Below are 20,449 nucleotides of genomic sequence, written 5' to 3' on the forward strand. Positions count from 1 at the left end.
AACTAAACCCAGGCTGTTAGCAGAGGGCTTAATGGAAGTGGACAGGTGACCTAAGTTATTTGAGAGCAGTTTAAAGGCCAAAAGGCACTGCTCCAGTTGTGCTGTTGTGGAGAGAAATTGTGGACAATCCAGGTTTTTATATCTCTGAGACGATTGCTGTTGTAAAGACAGACTAACTATGTTGATAAATGAAACCTTTTTAATTGTATGAAATGTTTACCAGTGAAAGAGTGAATTAGGGAGTTCGTAAACAAATAAACCAATGTAATGTTTGAAGAAGAATGTGTAGGATGATTTTTGTCTCATAGTTCACTGCACAGCTCAAACATTACACCTTTTGTACATTTTGTGTTTTTTATTTTTTATATTTTTATTTTTTATATTTTACATTTTTGAATTATATTTTATATATTGTATATCTTCTTATTCTGTATTATTTAAGTTGTTGCTAGTTCTGCTTTATTTCCTTGTAAATTGTTTAGCACCAATACACCAAGTCAAATTCCTTGTATGTGTAAATGTACTTGGCAATAAACCCAGATTCTGATTCTGATTCTGATTCTGATTCTGATTCTGATTCTGATTCTGATGAAGCTGAGGATGCTCAGCATGGAGAGCTTTTGGCATTAGGGCAAGGAGGAAGTTCTTCTCTAACGGAGGGAAGTTTAAACAAGATGTGTGTTGATAGATCTTCAGAGAGATAATCTTTCTAAACATCAGGACCGAGCAGTCAGAGGAGAACAGCGCGTCAGGACAGCAGACAAAAGACAGGGTTGGGGCTGAGAACTGAAATCAAATAGTTTGCTAAACAAAATGTGTCTGAGGTTCAAATGTGATGTCAGAACACTTTGGCTTCTCTTCAGATGAATGTGAGAATATCAGAAGTAATATGCACCTCGTCACAGGAGGCAAACTGTTCTTCTGAAAAAGCTGTTGAATTGCTTCGAGGTTTTATTTTCTTCCTTGAAAAAACCTGAAGAAATGTAGTCTGTCTCACATTCTGGGTGTAGACTTTCAACTGGCACTAAGTTCACAGTCAGAGCTGTTCATCCGCTCATCATGACTGAGACCAGCTGTCACTCATAGCTCCAGAGATGGGAAACAAATATCATCCTGAACAAAGTGGTGAAGTAAACGTACAACTGAGGCGGAGTTGTGCAGCCAGTTTTAAGATGATGGTTATCAATGCAGTGTTTAGATCGCCATCTAAGGCCTAGTCGACAAGAAGAGGGCTATTTTTTAAAACTGAGGTTTTCCTCCTGCGTTTAAATAAATAATCCCGTCCAGTTCTCAAAAACATTTTAGTGCACATGAAAACGCAGAACGCACTGTTACAGCTGTCATGAGCATGCTAAGTCAAAAACAATATCCGTGACATGCCTAAAATGTTCTCGGCATTTCCTCTGCAGAGACGATTTCTAATACAAAGTTGTCCATTCAGGTGCCTCTGCCCATCATCATAGTGGGAGCACTAGTTTGGTTACATCTGCCATCGCACTAATCTCATGTAAATGAAAGTGACAGCGTCGCACGATGACATCAAGCGGAGGAGAAACCAGAGCACAGCGTGCCATTACAAGCCCAAAACTCTTGTTTTCCTCGTCTACACAGAAACACCTTAAAGGGAGTTTCTGTAAATCTTCACCCTGGAAGGAGTTTTACAAAGTTTTTCTCTCCGTGCCGTGAGAGATCGTCAGGTGTGCAGTATGAAATGATCTAATTTCACTTAAATGGGACACAATAGGGGACTGTTTGAAAAGGTGGAGAAGGGGGATTATATGTCCTCTTTAATAGGTCCAAAATTATATTATTTAGTCACTGCACTTAATTGTTCAGCGCTAGTGCCAGCAATGTAGTGGCTAGGAGAGTAAAACTCCTCCATGTCAGTGGGTGGCAGTAGGGAGTACATCAATTAACTTAATAAGACAACAGAATTAGTGATGCATGTTTAGTCTGCATGATGAATGTGACGTTGACGAGAAGTGCGACAGCTATGGATAAATATTTGAAAAGGAAAAGTGCAGACTCTGACCAAGGTCCTGGTAAAACTTCTAACCCAGATGAGATGCCTAGTATGAGTGGTGACTGGGAGCTGTTGAATGAGGGTACTTTTCTTCAGGAAATCAGCTCTGTGTACGTCGAAACAGGCCAAGGTTTCACACTGAGGGAGAATGAATCCATTTATAAACTAAACTGTGGATACATGTACTGCATTAGGCTGTAATGTGTCATTTTGTAACACTTTTGGTTTGTAGTGTGCCCTGGAATTTTTCTTAAATCGAAAAGTGTGCCGTGCCTCAAAAAAAGGTTGAAAAACACTGAACTAGAGGACAATCTGTCCCTGCTCTCTACCCTGCAGACACATGTTCTGCAGGTGGAGAGAGACCTGTCAGGTCTCTTCTGAAATGCATGGATTATGATCCAACAGAACCGTGAGTGAAACTTTTTAGAAACAGGAAAAGAGAGTGGGGTGGCACACAAGCTGTGTTTTGTTAGTTCATGTTTTCAGTATTTTGTCATGTCCTGTTTTATTTTATTACTCACCCTTGTCTTTGTCTTCTAGATCCTGCTCCTCGTGTTTGCCACCTTGTGTGTCGGCCCTGCCCCGATTGAACCAACTTGCATCTTGTTATCTTCTGATTCTCTGTGTATTTAATCGTCCGTGTTCCCTCCCTCATGTTAATGACTTTATCAGTGTTTGATTTCTGCCTGTTTTCTTGACCATGCCTTTTCCTGCTCCTCTGGATCTGTTTCCCTGGGAGATTTGGACTTTCTGTGTACCAAACCGGACTGTAAATAAACCTGCCTGATATTACTCTGCCCCTGTGGAGTCGTGCTTTTGGATTGTGTGTACTTTGTGTCACATACGTCCATTAATGATTCTGATGACTGGAGGTCTGTCTCTCCTCGTGATGAATCAACATAAAATATGATAATGTTGTGGTTTTGTCAAACTCTCACTAAATAGACGGCTGAAAACGTCTTACAGAGATCTGCAACAAGACCAGCACCACAGTCATGTTTATGTGTGCATGTTCGTGTCTGTGTTTGTGTTTGTTTAACAAGCAGAAATACTACTTCCCATGGCTTTCCCGTCTCTTTCCAGCTGCTGAGCTGTTACACACACACACACACACACACACACACACACACACACACACACATACACACACACACACACACACACACACTCAGAGCCACCAGGCATGAACTTGGTCAAACAGCACCGTGAACAGCAGCAGCAGCTCAAGCAGACCTATAATTCTCCTCCTCTGCTCTTCACTCTTCTCTGGTGGTATTTCTTCTCATTAGATTTATTTGATGTTTCTCTAGAGGCAGCAAAAGAAAGATGGAAATAAACTAATTTGAGCTTTCTACACAGAATTTCATTTGATTGTAACGGACATATAAGACAAAAAACTGAAATGTCTGTCTTGCACACATGTCTTCAGCACTTATACTTTATTAAAATGTATAATATAATTGTATGGATTATTGTATTTCCAGATTATAAACATAACTAAATAATGTTCTTATATTTAAAAATGCATTTTAAAAAACAAGGGAAGTTGAGACTGATGATACAGAAGATGTATTTAAATGACTGTTGCCTCTAAAGAGTCTGTGTCTCTGGGACTTCTGATCACAAACACAACTTTTCTTCTCATCACAGAGGTCAAGAGAATATCTGTGGCTGTGACACTTTAAAGCGATTAGCATAAAGCTGTTAAGATCAACATCCAACAAATATCACATCCACTCAACTGAGAAAACCTGCAGCCACAGCTGCACAGCTCTCTGAGAGCGTGCTCACGCAGATTTTTGATTTAATGTGTTCTTGAAGGTAAGCAGATATAAAAACAGCAGTCACTCATGTAACCAGCAACCAGCTGTAACAACCTGCTGTAGTAACAACACACTGTAGTAACAACACACAGTAGTAACAACACACTGTAGTAACAACACACAGTAGTAACAACGGTGTAGTAACAACACACTGTAGTAACAACCTACTGTAGTAACAACACACTGTAGTAACAACACACTGTAGTAACAACCTGCTGTACTAACAACACACTGTAGTAACAACCTGCTGTACTAACAACACACTGTAGTAACAACCTACTGTAGTAACAACACACTGTAGTAACAACCTACTGTAGTAACAACACACTGTAGTAACAACCCGCTGCAGTAACAACACACTGTAGTAACAACCTACTGTAGTAACAACACACTGTAGTAACAACCTACTGTAGTAACAACACACTGTAGTAACAACCTACTGTAGTAACAACACACTGTAGTAACAACCTACTGTACTAACAACACACTGTAGTAACAACCCGCTGCAGTAACAACCGGCTGTAGTAACAACCTGCTGTAGTAACAACACATTGTAGTAACAACCGGCTGTAGTAACAACACACTGTAGTAACGACCTACTGTAGTAACGACCCGCTGCAGTAACAACCGGCTGTAGTAACAACCTGCTGTAGTAACAACACACTGTAGTAACAACCTACTGTAGTAACAACACACTGTAGTAACAACCTGCTGTAGTAACAACACACTGTAGTAACAACACACTGTAGTAACAACCTGCTGGAGTAACAACCTGCTGGAGTAACAACCTGCTGGAGTAACAACACAGTGTAGTAACAACACAGTGTAGTAACAACACAGTGTAGTAACAACCTGCTGTAGTAACAACACTGTAGTAACAACCTGCTGTAGTAACAATGCACTGTAGTAACAACACACTGTAGAAACAACCTGCTGTAGTAACAACACACTGTAGTAACAACACACAGTAGTAACAACACACTGTAGTAACAACCTGCTGTAGTAACAATGCACTGTAGTAACAACACACTGTAGTAACAACACACTGTAGTAACAACACACAGTAGTAACAACCCGCTGCAGTAACAACCTGCTGTAGTAACAACACACTGTAGTATCAACTTGCTGTAGTAACAACACACTGTAGTAACAACCTGCTGTAGAAACAACGCACTGTAGTAACAACACACTGTAGTAACAACCTGCTGTAGTAACAACACACTGTAGTAACAACACACTGTAGTAACAACCGGCTGTAGTAACAACACACTGTAGTAACAACCTGCTGTAGTAACAACACACAGTAGTAACAACACACTGTAGTAACAACACACTGTAGTAACAACCTGCTGTAGTAACAACCTGCTGGAGTAACAACACACTGTAGTAACAACACACTGTAGTAACAACCTGCTGTAGTAACAACACACTGTAGTAACAACACACTGTAGTAACAACCCGCTGCAGTAACAACACACTGTAGTAACAACCTGCTGTAGTAACAATGCACTTTAGGAACAACACACTGTAGTAACAACCTGCTGTAGTAACAATGCAAATTAGTAACAACACACTGTAGTAACAACACACTGTAGTAACAAACTGCTGTAGTAACAACACACTGTAGTAACAACCTGCTGTAGTAACAACGCAAAGTAGTAACAACACACTGTAGTAACAACACACTTTAGTAACAACACACTGTAGTAACAACCCACTGTAGTAACAACACACTGCAGTAACAACCTGGTGTAGTAACAACACACTGTAGTATCAACTTGCTGTAGTAACAACACACTGTAATAACAAAACACTGTAGTAACAACCTGCTGTAGTAACAACACACTGTAGTAACAACACAGTGTAGTAACAACACACTGTAGTAACAACCCGCTGCAGTAACAACCGGCTCTAGTAACAACACACTGTAGTAACAACCGGCTGTAGTAACAACACACTGTAGTAACAACCTGCTGTAGTAACAACAAACTGTAGTAACAACCTGCTGTAGTAACAACCGGCTGTAGTAACAACACACAGTAGTAACAACACACTGTAGTAACAACCTGCTGTAGTAACAACACACTGTAGTAACAACCGGCTGCAGTAACAACCGGCTGTAGCAACAACACACAGTAGTAACAACACACTGTAGTAACAACACACTGTAGTAACAACCTGCTGGAGTAACAACACACTGTAGTAACAACACACTGTAGTAACAACCTGCTGTAATAACAACACACTGTAGTAACAACACACTGTAGTAACAACCCGCTGCAGTAACAACCCACTTTAGGAACAACACACTGTAGTAACAACCTGCTGTAGTAACAATGCAAATTAGTAACAACACACTGTAGTAACAACACACTGTAGTAACAAACTGCTGTAGTAACAACACACTGTAGTAACAACCTGCTGTAGTAACAACGCAAAGTAGTAACAACACACTGTAGTAACAACCCACTGTAGTTACAACACACTGTAGTAACAACCCACTGTAGTAACAACACACTGTAGAAACAACCTGCTGTAGTAACAACACACTGTAGTAACAACACAGTGTAGTAACAACGCACTGTAGTAACAACCCGCTGCAGTAACAACCGGCTCTAGTAACAACACACTGTAGTAACAACCGGCTGTAGTAACAACACACTGTAGTAACAACACATTCTAGTAACAACACAGTGTAGTAACAACACACTGTAGTAACAACCTGCTGGAGTAACAACACAGTGTAGTAACAACCTGCTGGAGTAACAACACACTGCAGTAACAACACACTGTAGTAACAACCTGCTGTAGTAACAACACACTGTAGTAACAACACACTGTAGTAACAACCTGCTGTAGTAACAACACACTGTAGTAACAACCGGCTGTAGTAACAACACACAGTAGTAACAACACACTGTAGTAACAACACACTGTAGTAACAACCTGCTGTAGTAACAACCTGCTGGAGTAACAACACACTGTAGTAAAAATGCACTGTAGTAACAATCTGCTGTAGTAACAACACACTGTAGTAACAACCCGGTGTATTAACAACACACTGTAGTAACAACACACTGTAGTAACAACCTGCTGTAGTAACAATGCAAAGTAGTAACAACACACTGTAGTAACAACCTGCTGTAGTAACACCCAGCTGTAGTAACAACACACTGTAGTAACAACCTGCTGTAGTAACAACACACTGTAGTAACAACACACTGTAGTAACAACCTGCTGTAGTAACAACACACAGTATTAACAACCTGTTGGAGTAACAACACACTGTAGTAACAACCTGCTGTAGTAACAACACACTGTAGTAACAACACACTGTAATAACAACACACTGTAGTAAAAATCTGCTGTAGTAACAACCTGCTGTAGTAAATACACATTGTAGTAACAACCTGCTGTATTAACAACACACTGTAGTAACAACACACTGCAGTAACAACCTGGTGTAGTAACAACACACTGTAGTAAGAACCTGCTGGATTAACAACACACTGTAGCAACAACACACTGTAGTAACAACACACTGCAGTAACAACCTGGTGTAGTAACAACACACTGTAGTAACAACCTGCTGGAGTAACAACACACTGTAGCAACAACACACTGTAGTAACAACACACTGTAGTAACAACACATTCTAGTAACAACACACTGTAGTAACAACACACTGTAGTAACAACCTGCTGGAGTAACAACACAGTGTAGTAACAACCTGCTGGAGTAACAACACACTGCAGTAACAACACACTGTAGTAACAACCTGTTGTAGTAACAACATACAGTAGGAACAACCTGTTGTAGTAACAACCTGCTGTAGTAACAACACACTGTAGTAACAACACACTGTAATAACAACACACTGTAGTAAAAATCTGCTGTAGTAACAACCTGCTGTAGTAAATACACACTGTAGTAACAACCTGCTATATTAACAACACACTGTAGTAACAACCTGCTGTAGTAACAACACACTTTAGGAACAACACACTGTTGTAACAACACACTGCAGTAACAACCTGGTGTAGTAACAACACACTGTAGTAAGAACCTACTGTAGTAACAACACACTGTAGTAACAACCTGCTGGAGTAACAACACACTGTAGCAACAACACACTGTAGTAACAACACACTGTAGTAACAACACATTCTAGTAACAACACAGTGTAGTAACAACACACTGTAGTAACAACCTGCTGGAGTAACAACACAGTGTAGTAACAACCTGCTGGAGTAACAACACACTGCAGTAACAACACACTGTAGTAACAACCTGTTGTAGTAACAACATACAGTAGGAACAACCTGTTGTAGTAACAACCTGCTGTAGTAACAACACACTGTAGTAACAACACACTGTAATAACAACACACTGTACTAAAAATCTGCTGTAGTAACAACCTGCTGTAGTAAATACACACTGTAGTAACAACCTGCTATATTAACAACACACTGTAGTAACAACCTGCTGTAGTAACAACACACTGTAGTAACAACCTGCTGGAGTAACAACACACTGTAGCAACAACACACTGTAGTAACAACACACTGTAGTAACAACACATTGTAGTAACAACACACTGTAGTAACAACACACTGTAGTAACAACCTGCTGGAGTAACAACCTGCTGGACTAACAACACACAGTAGTAACAACACACAGTAGTAACAACACACAGTAGTAACAACCTGCTGTAGTAACAATGCACTGTAGTAAAAACACACTGTAGTAACAACACACTGTAGTAAAAATCTGCTGTAGTAACAACACACAGTACTAACAACCTGCTGTAGTAACAACACACTGTAGTAACAACACACTGTAAAATCAACACACTGTAGTAACAACACACTGTAGTAACAACCTGCTGTAGTAACAACATACAGTAGGAACAACCTGTTGTAGTAACAACCTGCTGTAGTAACAACACACTGTAGTAACAACACACTGTAATAACAACACACTGTAGTAAAAATATGCTGTAGTAACAACCTGCTGTAGTAAATACACACTGTAGTAACAACCTCCTGTATTAACAACACACTGTAGTAACAACCTGCTGTAGTAACAACACACTTTAGGAACAACACACTGTAGTAACAACACACTGCAGTAACAACCTGGTGTAATAACAACACACTGTAGTAAGAACCTGCTGTAGTAACAACACACTGTAGTAACAACCTGCTGGAGTAACAACACACTGGAGTAACAACACACTGTAGTAACAACCCGGTGTATTAACAACACATTGTCGTAACAACCTGCTGTAGTAACAACACACTGTAGTAACAACACACTGTAGTAACAACCTGCTGGAGTAACAACACAGTGTAGTAACAACCTGCTGGAGTAACAACACACAGTAGTAACAACACACAGTAGTAACAACACACAGTAGTAACAACCTGCTGTAGTAACAATGCACTGTAGTAAAAACACACTGTAGTAACAACACACTGTAGTAAAAGTCTGCTGTAGTAACAACACACAGTAGTAACAACCTGCTGGAGTAACAACACACTGTAGTAACAACACACTGTAGTAACAACCTGCTGTAGTAACAACATACAGTAGGAACAACCTGTTGTAGTAACAACCTGCTGTAGTAACAACACACTGTAGTAACAACACACTGAAATAACAACACACTGTAGTAAAAATCTGCTGTAGTAACAACCTGCTGTAGTAAATACACACTGTAGTAACAACCTGCTGTAGTAACAACACACTTTAGGAACAACACACTGTAGTAACAACCCACTGTAGTAACAACACACTGCAGTAACAACCTGCTGGAGTAACAACACAGTGTAGTAACAACCAGCTGAAGTAACAACACACTGTAGTAACAACCTGCTGTAGTAACAACACACTGTAGTAACAACCTGCTGTAGTAACAACACACAGTAGTAACAACACACTGTAGTAACAACCTGCTGTAGTAACAACACACTGTAGTAACAACTTGCTGTAGTAACAACACACAGTAGTAACAACCTGCTGTAGTAACAACGCACTGTAGTAACAACCTGCTGGAGTAACAACACACTGTAGTAACAACCCACTGTAGTAACAACACACTGCAGTAACAACCTGGTGTAGTAACAACACACTGTAGTAAGAACCTGCTGTAGTAACAACACACTGTAGTAACAATCGGCTGTAGTAACAACACACTGTAGTAACAACACACTGTAAAATCAACACACTGTAGTAACAACACACTGTAATAACAACACACAGTAGTAAAAACCTGCTGTAGTAACAACACACTGTATTAACAACACACTGTAGTAACAACCTGCTGTAGTAACAACACACTTTAGGAACAACACACTGTAGTAACAACCCACTGTAGTAACAACACACTGTAGTAACAACACACTGTAGTAACAACCTGCTGTAGTAACAACACACTGTAGTAAGAACCTGCTGGAGTAACAACACACTGTAGTAACAACACACTGTAGTAACAACCTGCTGTAGTAACAACACACTGTAGTAACAACCCGGTGTATTAACAACACATTGTAGTAACAACCTGCTGTAGTAACAACACACTGTAGTAACAATCTGCTGTAGTAACAACCTGCTGTAGTAACAACACTGTAGTAACAACCTGCTGTAGCAACAACACACTGTAGTAACAACCCGCTGTAGTAACAACACACTGTAATAACAACCCACACACTGTAGTAACTTTCCCTTTAAGAGCCTTCCACGTACTCAAGCAGTGTACCTTATCATTCTTTACTTTCATTATTTATTTTGTTTATGAGTTATTAAGGATGTTCAAGTCATGCCTGTACAAATTAACATGATTGACAATGAAATGTATATACTGTATTATGGAACGACAACAAGAGACAAAAACTTCATAAAGTAGTTAAATGAAACAATCCATAATAAATTATTTATTTCAAAAATCATTAAAGTATGATGAATATTTCCGCTGGCATCACTGTGTTAGCTAGAAAGCTGCAGAGCTGCTGAGCTAATACATAAATATAAAGATATAAAGTAAGTTTTCTCTGACATCTTTCCATCGTCTATCTGCTGCTGTTTGAACCCCTGAAGTCTATTCTGCGTCCCTGTTCTCATCAAGTGTCTACTTTTCTTTCTCCATTCTTTTGGCTCAAAGTCAAAATCTGCTGCAGCGTGCATCAATAAGCGCTCAGAGCCCTGGGAAACATCTCCAGAGTATATTTTTGATCTTTCAGGCTACATGTGGAGCCACTTGTCTCTGCAAATAAAACTCATGCTGCAGTTTCTGTTGCTTATTTTAAACCATGCCCACAGTGGGACTATTTCTGTCTGTTCCAAGAACAAATCATATGACTGAATGTGTTAGCAAACAAGGGGAACAGTGATTTAATTTGTTAAAGCAGACTTTTAACCTTTAATCCGATGAGAAAATCATGTTGTGCACACTTTTTTTTAACATTTAAATGATACTGCAAAGACAATGGACCAAATACTACAACACAAACACAACTTAATACAGTTCATTACAGATACATGAAGAAGACATTTTTGCTAGAGAACACACTTTGGTAAGATTTAGAACCAAATGTCAGAGTCCACCTGTTGGCCAAAGGATGGTCAAAATCTTTAAACACACTGTGAGAGCTCCTTTCAGAATACTTTTGGTGAATGGTAAATGGACCTGAGCTTGTATAATGATTTTCTACTCTTCTCAAATGTTTTTACACCACAGGTCACACCTATACATTCACACACTGATTGTAGAGGCTGCTGTGTAAAGGTGACTTGGTGACTTTCTGCATAAACAAACTAAAACTGCAGTAAAAAGTATTTTGAGAAGCTAATCTTTGTCTTAATCTGTGGATTAATGCTTGAGTAGAGCTCAACCTGTTTATAACATCACAAAGAGATGTGTTTGTTTGTGATCATCAATTCACCAAAAGACTTTCAGATTTTTGCTCCTTGCAGATTGCTCCAGATTGCACAGCTCACACTGACCATTAGACCATCAAACTGGAACATGGACAGTTATTACAGCTTTAAGGATAAGTTTTCCTTACTCCATAAAGACACTGGACACAGTAATCACTCCAATAACAGCTTCCCTGATTCCATGTTGGCTCTGAATGAAACATCTCGACCACAGGGTGAGCCTGTTTTTTTTTTTTTTCTAAAATCTTTGTTTCTGCTCGAACACAGAAACTGAAACAGAAACAATTTGAGCAGCGTTTTCAACAGTCCTGAGAGTTCTGTGGTCTTCAGGTGTAAAACAGAGCACAAAATATAAAAACATTATTAAATGATGGTGTATCGATTGTTAACCTGCAAATGACTAACAGGCTAATGGACTGACTGTCTGGATGACTGACTGTCCACACTGTGACCAAATATCCACAAAGACCAGAGCTCAAATATATCTCCAGGCTCCAACTGAACCAGATCAATCAGATCTGATTTATTATGAGAGAGAGAGAGAGATAAAGAGAGAGAGGCAGGGAGGGGTAGAGAGAGAGAGAGAGAAAGAGGGAGAGAGCAGGGCATGGAGGGGTAGAGAGAGAGAGAAAGAGAAAGGCAGGGAGAAAGAGAAGGGGAGAGAGAGACAGGAAGGGAAAGAGAAAGTGGGAGAGAGCAATGCATTGAGGGGAAGAGAGAGAGAGAAAGAAAGAGATGGAGGGAGGGAAAGAGAAAGAGAGAGCAGCATGGAGGGGGAGAGAGAGATAGAGAGTAAGAGAGAGAGGCAGGGAGGGAAAGAGAAAGAGGGAGAGAAAGAGGGAGAGAGAGAGATAGAGAAACAGAGAGAGAAACCTGGAAACAGCCAGTGGCACCTGTACACACACACATACACACACACATCGATGACAATAAAGTTTATTTAATTGAATTGAGTTGAGATGGGGAGGGGGTTAGAGGAGGCAAAACAAGCTCTAATAGTAGAAAACTAATTCTTAAGTATAAAAATCATTTATTTTTTCACCTTTGCATCTTGTTCAGACTCTTTGCCCTGACATCTTTGGTTCAGTCAGCGAGTAAATACCTGTGAGATACATAAATAAATGTTGTCCCAGTCTTCTTAAGCCTCAGACGTTTCCCTTGATGTTTCTGACTGAAGCTCTTCTCAGGTTTAGGAGCTGTAGTGAACTTTAACTGGAGGCTTCAACAGAAAGATGAGTGAATGATTCGACTCGACAGGATGACAGACCGGACCTGGAGACATCAACTGGTCGGACTGCAGAGGTTTTTGATTTTTTACCATAGACTGTATATATAGGGAGCATCAGTTTGTGAGCTGCTGTTAAGAGTCATTGAGTTCAGCATTTTGAAATGTCACCATTATCACCAATTCATCACGTTTTAATTTTAATGTTGTCTTCTCATGAATGATCATGAAAATCGAGATTAAACGATTACTGTGCTGCATGCTGTTTTGCTTCTTTTTTACCAAAGGTTTTGTTGCGTGTGTTAAATGTGTTTGTGGTTATATTTTTGGCCACAAGATTAAACCACCACTGCCTCAAGAACATAGTTGAATGATTGGTATTTATTTATTATATTTTATCATTTTTATGTATTTCAATTTTTTTTCCCTGGAAGGTGAAAAGGTGCGTTTCAGTGACCTAAAACACAGTTTGTGTACGAAACCCTCCTAGTGTGGACTAGGCCTTTATGACCTGTGAGATTATTCTTGTTGCATCTTGTTGATACTGTTGGGGAGCTTTTGGATCTGTCTCTAACAAACTGCAACACAGTCTCATGTCAAAATGTGTAATACCTACGTTGGTCCACAGCGCAAAACGTAGCAGTTTCACAATAAGGGCTCTAAAATTGTGACATGTCTACGTTTCCTTTTGTCTATTCTTTTGTATAGGCATACCTCAGGTCACGTGACTGCCCAGTTTTCCCCTGGCGAAAAAAAAAACATGGCGGACATCCCTTCTATTTTCGGTGGAAAATGCAATATTTTAAGATAGTTTGAGGCTTAAGTGTCGTTTTGATAACCTTTCTGATGACAAATGTACATTGTATCTTCATAATCTTCGTTCGGTTTATGTTTATGATCTTTAGTTTGTTCGTTTCTACGAAGATAGAAAAACGTTGGACTGTTTTCTACTGTTGCTATGGTGGTTGCTATGGACGCTATCAACAACGAACCAGAAGGAAGTGGACGTTCGGTTCGCGGCTCTTAAAACGGGTTACATCAGACCCTAGACATCAAACTAAACTCCTATGCAATAAATAATGATTTCTGTTACATTTTTATGGATGTCTTTCATTACAACCAAATTTAATAAAACGATTGGAACAGATCGATGCATATTAGCAACATTATAAACTATAAAATGTAACAATACATAAAGACAATACTGTACAATTTGTGTGATTTATATTATTTTATTTAACGATAAGAACTACAAACGGGTGCATGAAACTGACATCAAATAATGACGTATTGATAATCATCACTTGTGAGCGACCTCTTTATTAGATCTTTCAGGGGGTATTTACTGATGTTTTTTAAGGTTGGTTGCAAAAACACATCTTAAATCTGTGTTAAGTTCCCATTCCAGGAATCTAAGCAAAAAGCCATTCAAAAAGCCCATTATGCTATGGTCTGCCAGTGTGCTGCTGACATGTGCAATCGTGCAGTCACGCCCACTGTCGGTTTAAAGGCAGAGGGCGCATTCACTATCGATTCAACGCCCCCCGTACATTTTATGTACTGGGCTTTGAAAGAGCTCTATGAAAGTATGACTGCAAGACCCCTTGCCTATGAAATGAGAATATTTAAGTTTTTGCTGAAGCTGAACGACATACATCGTTGGAAAGGTCTCATCCTGGAGAGTAACATATGTGAAGATGAGGCTTCTACATGACCCCTGTTTTGAAATAATGCCCTTTGAACCTTGACCCAAGGGCATGTTTGAAGGTTTATACCTCAGCAACAAAAGGGGCTACAGACATGGGAATAACTGTGAGGGTCAGCTCACCAAAAAAACGGGGGGAGCTGCTATATATGGTTAAAATACAACAAGTGTATGAATTATTTTTTAAATATCTCATAACATAAATGTGTTAACCATCCAATTAAACTCAATTAAATATATATTACTTCTTAGGTAAGGGAAACACTGAGATTTGTCTAAAAGACTACAATTCCTCAGAGTCAAGTCATACAGCTTGATACTGAATGGCGCCATAATTGTAGTCTTTTCCGTTTCCAAAAAAAGGTTGTAACTAGGATTATAAAAGGCTTACAAAAAACATATTCACTGAATATGTCACGGATCTCGTGTGGCCGAAGTATTTATTGCATAGTACATATATGATCTATGTTAAAATAAAGTACATATATCAGTTCATTTTGGATATTTTGACTGTTATTCTAGAAACGGGAATTTTGGTAGTTATGTCTGGCGTTGTGCACAGAGGGAACATAGTTAGGGTTGTAAAAAATGTATATCTACCCACTGTATCAAATATTTACTAAAGCCGAATAGGTTTTGTAAAATAATCTAGACTACATATATATTGTAAAAAAAGTGGTCAAATCAAACCTGTTTTAAAAGATAGTATTAATCTGTCAGGATTATTTAGTTAAATAAAATCATATAAATCACACAAACTGTACAGTATTGTCTTTATGTATCAGGGATTGTTACATGTTATAGTTTATAATGTTGCTAATATGCATCGATCTGTTCCAATCGTTTTATTAAATTTGGTTGTAATGAAAGACATCCATAAAAATGTAACAGAAATCATTATTTATTGCATAGGAGCTTAGTTTGTCTAAGGATCTGATGTAACCTGTTTTAAGAGCCACAAACCGAACGTCCACTTCCTTCCGGTTCGTTGTTGATAGCATCCATAGCAACCACCATAGCAACAGTAGAAAACGTAACAGTCCAACGTTTTTTCTGGCGAGACCTGAAAGACTGAATAAACGATATCATTCGCAATGGATTGTGGGATGGGTAGTTCCTTGACTCCGGACGAAAATTATGTACACAGTCTTGAACCTATACCTTTGTTTCAGTTTTTAACGCCGTTTTGGTGCCAAATTGAATGTACTATAGTCACGAGTGTTGGGGTAGCTTGTTGTCTTGGTCCCAGGCACCAATCTCTTGATATAAGGATTTTGTGAAAAATCAATGGAGGATTTGAATGGGAAAATTTAATTCCGGAACCAGAGCAGCCGAAAAAAGAGTTGCGAACCGAACGTCCACTTCCTTCCGGTTCGTTGTTGATAGCATCCATAGCTATCACCATAGCAACAGTAGAAAACGTAACAGTCCAACGTTTCTCTAGCGAGACCTGAAAGAATCTTCGTAGAAACGAACAAACTGATGATCATCAACATAAACCGAATGAAGATTATGAAGATACAATGTACATTTGTCGCCAGAAAAGTTATCAAAACGACACTTAAGCCTCAAACTATCTGAAAATAGAAGGGATGTCCGCCATTGTTTTTTTTTTCGCCAGGGGAAAACTGGGCAGTCACGTGACCTGAGGTATGCCTATACAAAAGAATAGACAAAAGGAAACGTAGGCATGTCACAATTTTAGAGCCTTTATTGTGAAACTGCTACGTTTTGCGCTGTGGACCAACGTAGGTATTATACATTTTGACATGAGACTGTGTTGCAACCTGAGAGAACTGAGCTTTATGATGCTTGTGTATCTCCCATATTGAATTATGCTGCTGCAGGGGTATAGGGTTCATAAAGTTCATATGTTATGCAAAAACCACTTCACCATGTTTCTTTTTTTTCTTTTTTTAATTCATTTTTGGGCTTTTTGTGCCTTTAATGGAGAGATAGGACAGTGGATAGAGTCGGAAACCAGGGAGAGAGAGTGGGGAATGACATGCGGGAAAGAAGCCACAGGTGGGAAGTGAACCCGGGTCGCCCGCTTGAGACGACAGCCTCCATACATGGGGCGCGCGCACTAACCACTGCTCCACTGTTCCACCAGTGCCCCACTTCACCATGTTTCTCTAACACTAACATGTTTCCCTCGTCTGTCTACAAACCCCCCCAATGATGAGAAAAGTCCATCCTCTCCGTCTTCTGCCTGTTCCACTTTTCAGAAAATGTGTGCTCAAACAGACCGTTTGGAGATGTTCCCTTCATGACATCACAAAGGCAGTAGCCCCTCCCCTGGGTGGGTGACACTCCCACAGCTAGGTGTTTGTTCTGCCCTCTGAGTCTGCCTTTTCACCGTAAACAATAGTACATGGAGCGAGAAAGACCGAGACACCCAAGCCCTTCCAGAGAGGGGGCGTGGTCAGACACCGCTCATTTACATATTTAAAGGTACAGACACAGAAACAGCCTGTTCTGAGCAGGGCTGAAATAGAGGGGTTTATAGGCATGATCAAATACAGGATCAGAGTGGATTTAGAACAAGAAACTTCACACACATGTTTTGGGGAGCTCTGACACTTATTTAAACTGGTTCAAAAGGATGAGAATATGTGGCCTTTAAAGACTACGGAAATGTCGATACTGTACAGAATAGATCTATATGATGTTTTCTAGGGTTCACAGATTTGCTCCGATCCCAGCAATCCAGGGATACATGAGCTGACCAGGGTCTGTAACGAAAATGTGAAAGGATCCAATTGTGGAATCAACTAATCAAGCATTTTAAATTAGATTTCAGACCAGGGTTATGTTTGTCTGCAATTCCTTTAAACTGACGGATTAAGTCAGTTTGTAAATTATGTCCATCACATTAAGGAAATGAATGGATCGATAACCGATTTTTTTACCTCCCATCTTTCTTTCCCATATTTCAATATCCTTTGTTACCATGGCCTACATGTGAAAACTTGAACGCTGACATGTATTATAACTTATGCTAAGGGGTGTGGGCTCACCTTTTGGGCTATTTGGGGTTATCCAGTAGGAACAGAGATGGGAGGCATCAGAAAGCTCCTCTCCTTCATGATGTGTTTTAAGTCATACGGCTGACTGGTGTGATTGGCGTGCACATAAAGAAGCTGCTTCATACTCTTCTCTGATATAACCTATAAATGTGTTGGCTCATGGAGGAGTTGGTTGTAGCTAGCCAGTCATGACCTAAGTTGTGGCTTTGTATGACAACAAAATCATTACCTTTGTGTAAAGATTTGAGGATGATGATTAACAAAAGTTTAAGTCTACAATTCCCAAAGGTGAGCCCCCCCCCCCCCCTGGCGGCCAGCATGGGTACTGCAGGTAGGACATGAGAGGTCCCCCACCCAACACATTTTTAAACTGACTGGATGCTTAAATCATGATTTCATCCTATATAAGTCAACTGAGGGGCGCCTGGTGTTTTACATATGCCTTCTTTAAAATGATGGATTATATAATTTACTCTCTTCCATTGTTTCTCCTCTGCTCCTTTTCTCTCGACCTTCTCTCTGGTGTTGGTTTCTTCTCGTTCATCTTTGTCTCCTCTGTCTGATTCCTATCATTCATCCTTCTCTCCTCTGTTTGTTTTCTTCTCCCTTTTTCTTTTAAGATCCAGGAAACTCTTCTTCCTCTGTGAAGGACAGCAGCAAAGAGCCTCCGATGCAGAAGAAGAATCACAACTCGAGCAATCTGTTCAGTAACCCTGGTTCGGTTCCTCACTCCTCCAGCACCTTACCTCGAAGCTACACCACCTCCGCCTCAGGAACCAAAGACAGCCAATCAGACAGCCTGATGAAGATGAAGGATGTGGAGAGGAAGAAGGAGGTGTTTCTGGACATTTTGAGGCAGAAGTACCCTCACCATGCCGCCATCATCATGGGACACCAGGTGAAAGAACAGATTATTTTGAAAGACATCAGATGATACAACTGTCCACAGCATGCTTTGTAAACATGAGACAAACACGTGCCATAATTATCTTTTTGTTATTTAATCCATCTGAAAGATTAACAAAATCCATGCTCAATTAAGAAGTGGACAGTCTGCCTATAATGAGAAACGCACACACACACACACACACACACACACACACACACACACACACACACACACACACACACACACACACACATATGGAGATATGCTCGGATACCTCCAAATTGAAATACACTGATTGAGGTGTGATCCTTCCAGTTTAACAATAGCTTGTAAAAAGATCATGTCGTTCACAAGCACATTCTCTTCCATCATTTCCAGACATTGTCAGCATCAGAAAATCAATAACAAACTCTAAACCAATGATGATGGTTGAGCAGAAATAAACTGTTGTCATGACTCCTGTGTCCTGCAGAAGTTTGATCTTAAACATGTTTGTGCAGTAAAAGTTACTTTAAATTTAATAATGAGAGGATGAAAATAAGTTTATGTAACTGTAAGAGGTGTGTGTGTGTGTGTGTGTGTGTGTGTGTGTGTGTGTGTGTGTGTGTGTGTGTGTGTGTGTGTGTGTCTGTAGTAAGTTTGTTATCATGAAGGCAGACTGTTGTCAGACTGGTAGAGCCAGCATTATTTGTGGAGGTGGAGCTGTGTTGTAACAGCAGACAGAGACACACACACACAAGCACACAGACGCACACACAGTCAGGTGTACAGAAAGAGGAGATTCTATTGGACTTTTTTTGTGACACTCAAACATCCTGGACAGAGGAAACTGTAGCAGATTCTTTTTTTAAATTTATTTGCAGCCTAATGTCAACTTCACTCGTAGCTTAGCTTAGCTTAATTTAGCTTATCTGTGTGTTGAAGTTGGCAGCAGCAGCACCTGCAGCCTCCCCCTCCAGGTAAGCTTGTTTAACCTGTTTCAAACAGCTCAAACTAACTAACAGATCCTCTGTTTTCTGTTTATATTCTGCTTTAGACCACACAGTTCTGTTTCTAACCAGAAGTGTTTAAACAGCTTGGTAATATAACTTAATCTGACAAAAGTCCTCACTTTGAGTGTGAAGAAAGAGCTGCAGGCTGTTCATGTGTTCACCTGCTGATCGATGGCCCGTTCACCAAACCCTGTTGACTTCTGAACTTTTAAAGATGAACTTAATATGCTAAAGCTACATTTAAACATGATATGCTTCAGTCCACTCTTCTGTTCATACATGACATAGTTGTGACTGCAGAATCACTTTGTGTGTCCCAGCAGCATTAAGGTGAGCTAACTGTTTCATTAAGATGTTAGGTGTGTAACACTTTATTTTTCATGTAATGGAAGAAAAAAACCCTGATGTTTCTTTGGCTAGTGATGGCATCATGAAGTATCATCACACCTGTGGAGGATTTCAACCTGTGACTGCATGTTAGACAATCTTTTATAAAGCACTTTGAAAAGTTACTCAGTGCTTTTAAGAAAAAAGAAGATTAACATGTTAACAACTATAAAAACCTGTGTTGTTAAGTAAACATCGCTAAGCAAAATGAGCTGCTTTATTATTCAAATGGTAAACAAAAATAACAATATTGAAAAAAACTTGAAAGTGTCTTGTTACAACTTGGATATTTGACTGAAAGTTAAAAAGGTATAAAGATAGTAAATGAAGTCGGGGACTCTGTAAACAGAGGAGAAGTGAGCTGCATTATGAGTGTTATGACATTTTAAGCTTCATTAAAATGCAGCTGCAGACACAGCTGGGTGTAGACCGGTGTTT

The 20,449-nt window shown here is 39.7% G+C and overlaps 1 protein-coding gene across 2 annotated transcripts in view; it reads left to right on the top strand.

Annotated features, from left to right (window-relative positions):
- The window catches only part of LOC132978598 (sickle tail protein homolog), a 63,557-nt gene that overhangs the window by 5,949 nt on the left and 37,159 nt on the right, over positions 1-20,449 (top strand). The window contains exon 2 of one of the 2 annotated variants that reach the window (XM_061043817.1): positions 18,364-18,641. In XM_061043817.1, coding sequence (XP_060899800.1) covers positions 18,364-18,641 — 278 coding nt within the window. Of the gene's footprint in view, positions 1-18,363; positions 18,642-19,363; positions 19,592-20,449 lie in introns of those variants that run through there. The other variant, XM_061043818.1, reaches the window with a different exon arrangement.

Source organism: Labrus mixtus, chromosome 8, assembly GCF_963584025.1.
Source record: "Labrus mixtus chromosome 8, fLabMix1.1, whole genome shotgun sequence".
NCBI lineage: Eukaryota > Metazoa > Chordata > Actinopteri > Labriformes > Labridae > Labrus > Labrus mixtus.